This window comes from Xenopus laevis, chromosome 7S (assembly GCF_017654675.1).
Source record: "Xenopus laevis strain J_2021 chromosome 7S, Xenopus_laevis_v10.1, whole genome shotgun sequence".
Classification (NCBI taxonomy): Eukaryota; Metazoa; Chordata; class Amphibia; order Anura; family Pipidae; genus Xenopus; species Xenopus laevis.
Window position 1 is genome coordinate 105,602,449 of NC_054384.1, and position 10,421 is coordinate 105,612,869.

General features: G+C 37.8%; 1 protein-coding gene across 1 annotated transcript; it reads left to right on the plus strand.

Annotated features, from left to right (window-relative positions):
* The first annotated feature begins 9,155 nt into the window (after positions 1-9,155).
* Positions 9,156-10,193, plus strand: LOC121396058 (C3a anaphylatoxin chemotactic receptor-like). The gene has a single exon (XM_041570651.1). It carries the CDS (start codon positions 9,156-9,158, stop codon positions 10,191-10,193), a length of 1,038 nt encoding a protein of 345 aa, XP_041426585.1.
* Positions 10,194-10,421: the final 228 nt, after the last annotated feature.

The following is a 10,421-nucleotide window of genomic DNA, read 5'->3' on the forward strand; positions in this document are numbered from 1 at the left end:
TATGTACGTTCTTAATTCAGGAGAAGAAGGTTATTGCTTTAACCTTCATTGGCAGTATAATATATATATATATATATATATATGTATAATATATCTTTTTTGTTCATTTTATCATTATCCTTTCTTTTCTATTTTCTAACTGCTAATATTTTCTAATGTGTTTCTAAAATGTTGTACAACACGTACACTCCTATGTAAGGCAAACTCCTTCACCTTTTTGAAAGACTTTGTGTCCACCTGATTGGCCCGTTGTGGTACGTTCTCATTGGTTGTTTTACCTGTTTACATGATTTGTATTGGATACGGTTAAGAAATGGTGTAACCTGTTCTGATTGGCCAGGTAGAAAGCTTGTACAGAGGTGTGACCATAGGCCTATGAGTTAGTGCCCCACCAGGCATGAAATGTATTAGGCTATGTATGTCTTTATAGTTTAATTTTATAATCACTATTAAAATTATTTTAATTTTACACCCCGTTGGTCTCCACATTTTAGTAATTATCCTAGTATTTTTTTTTTCACTTTTTTGCATCAGAACTTAGTTTTGAAGCAGAATTTCCTACACACCCCTTGTATTTATTTATTTCAATATTTCATCGATTATTATTTCTTACCCGAGACCTTGGTCTGTTGCTATTTTTCTCTGGCTATAGAAGCACCACGTAGCAGTCTTCTCACACTTCTTCTATCTTTGCTGCAGCCTCAGACTTTACTTTACGCTTTTAAGTTTGGCTTTTCGCTGTAGATTGGCACCTGTTCTAGAAAACAGAGAAAAAAAAGGAGAAAAAGATGGAGGATCCTACAGAGCCCCAGGCTTTTGCAGTTTTTAACTAAAACAGGGGCTCTGGGGTCTCAGGTAAGTGATTATAATCACTGGAGAGTGTCTAACACTTTGGTTTTTATTACACTTTTCCTTCTCCTTTAAGCCTGCCAAACATGCACAAAATGTATTGTTCTGGTACTTCCCATTCCCAAAGTGACCAGTTTGAATAACTAAGCTCTGATGCAATTACACCAATGCTGATTGACCAAAACATGTTATTTTGTTTTCAATGTGTGTACCTGATCCAATATGTGCAAATCTTTACTGTTTCCAGTGCTGTCTTTATATTAGGATCTTGGGTGCGTTCCTTTAAACGTTTCAGGAGGCTCAGCCCTTCTGAGGCACAAGGCCCCCTAGACAGTAAACAAAAAAAAAAAACGAATGGCCAATAGTGCAGGTTATATAAACACTTAAAAATTCATTCATTAAAATTCTACTTTTATTTCCCCGGTGTGCAGACTGCGAGCCATTGGATCAGGTACATTGAATGTGGACATTAATTAGCATACTTGTAATGTTCCCCTTGAGTCCTGCTAATTTAGCCCATATTTATTCTCCTCCGCATCTCTATTTTACCAGATTCTGTAGTCGTTTAGGTCTCCTCTGGCCCTTGGAATTACAGTTTTTACTGATGTTTTCTACAAGTAGTGACGGGGGCGGCTGTCCTGTCCCTGCTCTGTGGGTCAACGACAGCTTCCTACAAATCTCGGGTCAGGTAAACCTTCTTCAGGGGCTGCTGCTGCTTCCTCCATTCCCCTTCTAGTTACACAAGTTAAACCCAAACAGTAGTGATGGGCGAATTTATTCGCCAGGCGGGAATTCACGGCGAATTTGCGCGTTTCGCTGCCAGCGAATAAATTCGCGAAATGCCCGCGAAAATTCGCAGCAAAAATTCGGCTGCGCCGTTTCGCGAATTTTTCGCCGTTTTGCGAATTCCGCGCAAAATTCGCGAATTTTTCGGCGAAGCGAAACGCCGCAAATTCGCCCATCACTACCAAACAGTAATAGTATGTACACATTTCCAACCATACCTAATTAAACGGCTAAATGATGTGGTTTTTTTTAAATTGCCTTTCATATACTAGATATTAGCATATCTAATTCTAGCACATCGGTCCCCCCGTCGATTTAACCCATAAGGTGTCCAGAAATAAATATCCTGATTTTTTTTTTTGACACAATGTTCTCATTCTGTCTCCCACCTTATAGCATAGCTATTTAGTATACGTTCAAAATACTTCTATGTTAATCTGGCTATAATTGTGTATTGTTTTAAAATGTATTGGGATTATATGGGGTATATTTATCAAAGGGGCAAATTCACTAAAATGCGAAGTTGCGCCAGGCACTTCGCCGCACTTCGCCGCACTACGCCAGGCGTAGTTTCGCCAGGGCTCCGCAAATTCACTAAAATCCGAAGTTGCGCACAGGGGTAGCGTAAGGTTGCGAAGTTGCGCTAGCATTGATTCGCTATATAAAGCGAAGTTATGCTAGCGAAGGCTAATTTGCATACGGCGCGAAATTCAAATTTCAATGGAGGAACACGTATCTGCACTACAAATGCCTAGAAAACCTTCAAATCAGCAAATAAAAATTTTATTTTGCCCTACACATGTGCCCACTGTCTAGGTAAGTTGCCATGAGTCAGGAAATGTAGGGGGGAGGAAGGGGAGCCCCAAAAATTTTTCGATCTTTTCAGCCTATCAGCCATCATGTAGAAAACACGCCAGCGTTTTTTGGGACTTAGAAAAAAAATTGACTTTTTTTTAAACAATCCCTATCTACTCTATTGCGCTTCGCCAGGTCTGAGGTGGCGAAGGAAGTCTAGCGTAAAAGGTAGCATTCAGTACACTGCGCAAGTTAGTGAATTTGCGTAGTTTCGTCGCTAGTGAAGATTCGCCTGGCTTAAGGTTGCGAAGTAACACTAGCGAAACTACGCCAGCGTTCGTTAGTGAATTTGCGCAGTAGCGAAAATGCCAAACGCTAGCGAATTAACGCTAGCGTTTGGCGCTTCGCGGCTTAGTGAATTTGCTCCAAAGAGTGAAGTTAATAGTGAAGTTCCGCCACTAGAGTGAAATTCCGCCACTCTCCATTCATTTCTATGGGATTTTTACAGGCGTATTTATCAAAGGGTGAACTTTCACTTTCACCCATTGATAAATACGCCTTTCAAAATCCCATAGAAATGAATTGAGAGTGGCGGAATTTCACTCTAGTGGCGGAACTTCACTCTTTGATAAATTTACCCCTATATCTCTTCCACTTTTTTGATGGCTCTAATTTGTTCCAAGAAGCCTGTATTCAGTGTTCTGCATGTTCTACTCATATATTTCATGCCTGGGCACCCACATTGTAATGCATGAATGACTGACAGTTGCGTGTCCCAATAATCTCCTTTTGCATTGTAAACTACAACAGTATCTCTTTTTTTTTTCAAATTCTTTTTATTGAGTTTGCAATAAAATATGAATAATTTACATATCTTTTTGATAATCCCAAGCGTATGGCTATGCAGAATCATGTATATGTAATTCAAAAAGAATTTGTACAATATAAACCATACACATTAGAACAAGAAAATGTTAAAACAAATACAAATTTAAGTAGTATCTCTTTTTTAAGGTGCATACTCACATTTTCTTTTTCCCTTGAGATTTATTTTGTGTCGGGGTATTATTTAAACAGTTCCCCTTTACAATTATAGATTTGAAAGTGTTCTCCTATAAATCATCTTAGTTGCCTTATGGTGAGCAGGACCCAATATACTGTGGAATCTGCTTGGAGAATAGCCCAATGTTTGTGAATAATAGTCTGTATTTTTTTTGACAGGTTATGAAACTATGTTCCGAAAACTGATTTATCCATTAATTCATTATTCACAGATCTATGTTTTTTTCTGATTTAGCTGTTCCCACCACTGTCTCATATGCTGGATCCACTGTTTTAGTTGGGTCTCCTGTTGTTTATGCTGGTCACCCTCAATCTGAAAGGCTTCTATTTTCATACAGTTCATTTTGCATCTAATAATTTGGCTTTTTTTTACAGTGGCAGCTATTATAACGTAAAAGCCCACTGACAGACACTTCTTTATAATGCATGGTAGTAGTGGACCCATTTACGCATCTAAAAAATCTGCTTTATCTTTTCAAATTCCCCCATGCTTCCTACAATATTTAGACCTTCAAATAAATGTTTGCCCATATCTCACCCTAAAGGTGGCCATACAATCTAAATTCCATTGATTTTCCCCCAATATGCTCAACAAAGGGAGGGTGATATAGGGCTAATCTAATCGTTCGGCCAAGGGGACAAGGACTGCATCAACTAGTTGATGCAGTCCTTGATTGGGAGGAAAAATCAAACCTGCCGGATCAATATCTGGCCAATTTTTGGACAGATATCAGTTGGGGAGGTCTGTTGGAAGGCCCCATACACTGACAGATAAACTGCCGTAATGGTGTAAAGGACCCAAATCGGCAGCTGAAATCTACCCGTGTATGACTACCTTAACTGACAACGAAGCTGGTCTTTCAGGTTTATCTAGAAGAGCAAATCAATATTTTCCTTAAATCAAGCTTCAATCTCCCCCCCCCCATCACTGATACAGGCCCTGGTGGGATTATGAAAATATTAAGGACTGTGGACTATTTCACTACTTCAGGGCAAACTTGCCTCACTTTAGCAACCAAGAACACGAACGTAGCCTGCTGTAGGTAAAATGCTGAAAATAAACATCTGAGCTCAGTTGGCAGGACTAAATAATTTGCTGATATTCCCACTAAAACTAACAAATACCATGCACAAGGATTAATTAGTAGAATCTTCCCAAATCCCAAATCTTCCCAAAATGTTCCTCCAATAGAAATATTAGTATTTAGGTAGTATATAGTACAAGTATGGGACCTGTTATCCAGAATGCTCGGGACCTGGGGTTTTCCGGATAACGTATCTTTCCGTGATTTAGGTCTTCATGCCTTAAGTCTACTAGAAATTCATTTAAACATTAAATAAACCCAATAGGCTGGTTTTGCTTCCAATAAGGATTAATTATATCTTAGTTGGGATCAAGTACAAGCGACTGTTTTATTATTACAGAGAAAAGGAAATCTTGTTTTTAAAAGGCATTTTTTAGTAGCAGTATGCACAAAATGTCTCTGTCTTATATATTGATAATGGGTTGAGTGCAGAGGACTATTTGACTATATGTATTTTGTGGTCACACCCTCATTGGCCTAATGGTGTTTTTCCCTTGTTATATATTATATATATATATATATATATATATATATATATATATATATATATATATATATATATATATATATATTCCATTAACTTCTGTAAAGGGCCATTGTATATAAAATACTAACACACTTGATAAAATTGTTACTATTGATAAAATTTTCTGGATTTACACATTCTGTATGACAGTGCTCGCCTGACCATTCCTGTATGTATATTTTAGCTGGGCTGCATGAGTGATTCTAAAAGTGTTATGTAATCAGCTATTATTTACATTTTTCCTGGCATCACATGACTCTGTTCAATTTCGTAAAATAAATAGTGTTTGAAAACCCAGTGCTTGTGTGTGTCTTTCCTTAGCATTTTCTTTTTCTATACAGAATGATGAGAATGATAATGTGATAGTTACAGATCAGACCAGAGAAGAGATAGATAGAACATCAGATATATTATTTATTTCAGTAAAGAATACATGAGGTCACCGACGATATTGGGCATTATTTACAGATGCCTAGGATGCAATGGCAAGAACATTTACAGGAGCAACAACTGTGCAGCTTTTACGCTTTACACCAGTGATCCCCAAACCAGCGTCTTGTGAGAAACATGTTGCTCCCCAACCCATTGGATGTTGCTCTCAGTGGCCTCAGAACAGTTGTTTAAATTCCAAGTTTTAGTTTCAGAAAAAACAGTTGTACTGCCTAATAGATCCATTTGTGGGCTGCCAGTCCACATCGGGGCTACCAAATTGCTTATCACAGCCCTTACTTGGAACCCCTGGGGACTTTTCTTATGCTTGTGTTGCTCAACAACTCCTTTTACGTTTGAATATGGCTCATGGGTAAAAAAGGTTGGGACTCCTGTTCTACACCATGTACCTCTACACCCTTAAAAAAGAAGTTAGGGGATGGGTAGGGGTAAGGATGGAAGGCAAACTACACACATTTTATGTGTGTTATTTTTACCCAGATTAAATAGTTTTATGCTTATTTCATATCACAAGACACACATCCATCAAGTTCAACCTTAAGTCTACATATAACCAGTTGATCCAGAGGAAGGCGAAAAACCCATTTGAAGCCTCTCCAATTTGCCTCAGAGGGGGAAAAAAATCCTTCCTGACTCCAAAATGGAAACCAGACAAGTCCTTGGATTAACTTGTACTATGAGCTATCTCCCATATCCCTGTATTCCCTCACTTGCTAAACACCATCCAACCCCTTCTTATACCTATCTAATGTATCAGCCTGTACCACTGATTCACTTCCCAGCTCTCCCTGTAACACCCCTTTCCCTCCTCTAATCTCATTGGCTCCCTCCTGTCTGCTGGGAGGAGCTACTGGTGAATAAAGCATCCGACCCTTCCTTGTACCTATCTAATGTATCAGCCTGTACCACTGATTCAGGGAGACAATTCCACATCTTCACAGCTCTCACTGTAACAAACCCCTTCCCAATATTTCTTCTAATGACCACATTCCAAGTTTGAGAAATTGTTTATGTTACCCCCAGTATTTGCATGTAAGAAAGGTGGGATTATATGTGAACTAATTAAGATGAAAAAAGCAGACAGGACAGATACTGACCAATGGCTTCAGACAAACCCAGGAACCTACCCTTGTTTAAACTGTAGGCATTGCAATTGCATAATCCGAAGGGAAAGGGGTGGTTCAGCCCTACAAGGGCTCTAAAACAGAAATCAAAAGTTATCACACTGGTAAAGGTGTTATTTAACATATTAAATGCCCTTGTGGGTTGGCCTATGTGGGCCAAACCAGTCGTGCCATCAAAACATGCATGAATGAGCATAATTTTAAAATCAAGGACTATAAGCCTTTATCTGATAGTAAAGAAAGTACAGACAAGACAAATTACAAAGCTAAAACCACATTAACATAACAGCTTTTTTGGTTACGGCCGCCAGCTTTCTCAATTAATAAGGCACATTTTTGAACATATTGCCCAGGGCAAAGTCTAAAACACAGACTTTTTACAGCATGAAAGTGATTGGATTATTTTTTTATAAAACAGTAAAAGTACCTAAATGTCTCACTTTTGCTATGGGCAACATCACAATTACACAGCATTATAAATAAACCCTGTATGTGTAAATTGTTGATTATGAACAGCTGCATTGTATTCCAAGGGATATCATAACAGACCCTAAAAATTGACGTGGTTGAACTATAAACCCCTCTCACATTACATAGAAATTGTTTTACTACTTAAGGTACTTAGTAACTGATTGAAGGGCAACATTACATTTCCACTTTTGACTAATAAACCACAGGGGAATATCCCCAGGCAAGTGTTTCTGTTTGCTGGTCCTGTTTGTGCAGAGACATTGCGTTGGGTGTTGGGAGCACAAATGTTATAAACATATTGGTGATATGACTGATTCCTTCAGCATACAAACATGTTATCTAAACTAGTAACACAACACTGACATGGAAAGTTAATGAGCCTGTAGCTGAATGTCTTTTCTATAAACCCAAAAGAAACAAGAATATGTAGATACAATCTATGCTAAGAGATAATGATGTTCATGTGACTTTATTGATGCCACATTTGATTAAAATGTTTTCGTGTGTCAGAAAAAGATAATCTTCTCTCAAACACCGAGACCCGACTTCAGAGTTTAATTGGGATTGAGCGTCGAGAGACCAAGGAATCAACCAGGGGCACCAGCAGGTCCGGTAAGATTTTATTTGGCTGGAATAAGTAGACATGGGCAAAGAAACCAGAGGAATGTTCATGAAAAATAGGAGCCGAATCAAAATGTTGTCTAATATCTTCAAAAATGTATATAGTGGCTCTCAGACTGAACATCTATTATATAGACAGAAATGTATGTAGACTTTCACTAGGAACTTTTATTAAAATAAATTAGAACAGCAAATATATTTTCTGCTCTAGATGAATGGATCCAAAGCAGCCTCTGAAGGAGACTGAACGTGATAAATCAGAACTGTTCACTACATTACACAGATTTGCTCAATGCAGTCACAGGTCCTTGTAATGCAGAGCTGAGAGTGAAATGCTAAGGGGTAATGTACAGCAAGTGCAATAGGTTTAGTTACTCTTACCAACCAAGCAGATGTTTTTCTGTCAAGGTCACTAGAACTTGAGCAAACTATCCACCTGATACAGTCATTTGAAAAAGTTTGGGAACCCCTCCTTATTCTTTGGAGTTTTGTTTATCGTTGGCTGAGCTTTCAAAGTAGCAACTTTTAATAGATAACTTGCCTTATGGAAACAGTAGTATTTCAGCAGTGACATAAAGTTTATTGGATTAACATTAAATATGCAATATGCATCATAACAAAATAGACAAGTGCATAAATTTGGGCACCCCAACAGAGATATTACATCAATTCTTGAGCTACTTTTGCAAATGTAACAGCCTCTAGACCCTCCTATAGCCTTTGATGAGTGTCTGGATTCTGGATGTGGCTATTTTTGACCATTTGTCCATACAAAATCTCTCCAGTTCAGTTAAATTTGATGGCTGCCGAGCATGGACAGTCTGCTTCAAATCATCTCATAGCTTTTCCATGATATTAATGTCGGGGGACTGTGACGGCCATTCCAGAATATTGTACTTCTGCCTCTGCATAAATGTCTTTGTAGATTTCCAACCCCTGCGTAACTTCAACTTTGTGACTGATGCTTGAACATTATTCTGAAGAATATGTTGATATTGGGTTGAATTAATCCAATTCAGATCCAACCAATTTGGTGTTGCCAGTAATCAGTATTAAACAGTTACATGCATTCAAATTAGCAACATTACAAGGGTACCCACATTTTTGCACAGCCAGTTTTTCACATTTGATTTAATACTCCTTCACTAAAAATCTTTGTTCAGAAAACAAACTAGTACTCAGATTTTCTTGGGAAATGAAAAACATACCACTGCTATCTTTTTTTGTTGAAAGTGGAGTAAAATATTATGCAGGCTGAGAGGGTTCCCAAACTTTTTCATATGTATGAGCCAAGCCTTTCAGAACTGATATTGCTTATTGTTTTATCATCAGTTCATGTCATGTTAATTGATGTTTCCTATTTTTTTTGCCAGAAGATTTATCATCATGTCCATAACTGTCACACCTCTTTATAACATCTCAAAGGAAAGAGAAGACTTCTATGGCAATCGGTCGGATGGGATTACACTTCCACCAAATACATATGGAGCCATGCGAATTTTCTCCATTATCTGTCACAGCATTACCTGCATTGTTGGGATTATTGGAAATGGCTTTGTCATCTGGATTGCTGGCTTTAAGATGAGCTCAATAAGCGCCAAGTGGTACCTTAACCTGGCAATAACAGACTTTATTTGCAGTGCCAGTACTGTTTTACGTATTGCAGAGTGGATTCATCAAGATTATTTCTTCCTGTGTTTGTTCAGTTTTGTTCTGCTTCTTATAAACATGCTCACCAGTGTCTATTTCTTAACTGCCATAAGTATTGATCGCTGTATAACAATAATGTGGCCATTTTGGGCAAAAACTCACAGGACAAAAAAATCTGCCACCGCTGGTATTGTTATTACCTGGATAATGTCTCTGCTCTTCTCAGTCATCATTTTTTTTGTATATTTAGATAGTTTTCATGATTTGATGGCGTGCGCTCCCGAAGAAAGGTCTTCTTATTTTGTCTACAACACCTCGAAGGTGGAGAACTTTGAATACAAAAAGCATCCTGTTCAATTTACTGTTTTAATTGTTATGTTTTTGTTACCATTTACTATTATCCTCCTCTGTTATGGCTTCATCGTGTGCAAAGTGGCCACTTTGAGAAGAGCCAACAAATCTCAACGGTCGCTGAAGATCATCATTGCAATTGTCACCTGCTTCTTCGGCTGCTGGTTCCCATATAACCTATGGCAATTTACCTCACTCAGAACAAATATAGATGACATTGGTGTCGACTTAATAATAAGTTCAATTTCAGTCTGTTTGGTTTATACCAGCAGCTGCCTCAATCCCATCCTCTATGTCTTCCTGGGCAGAGACTTTAAGAGTAATTTGATAAAGTCCATACCAGCCATACTAAAAAATGCATTTAGTGATCCTGATGATAGAACAAACAGAGAAGCAGACGCTACTGATGAGCTGGCAATCTGATATGTACATTCTTAATTCAGGAGAAGGAAGGTTATTGCTTTAACCTTCATTGGCAGTATAATATATATATATATATATATATATATATATATATATATATATATTATATATATGTATATATATATATCTTTTTTGCTCGTTTTATCATATCCTTTCTTTTCTATTTTCTAACTGCACATGCATTTAATGTGCTTCTAAAATGTTGTACAACACGTACACTCCTATGTA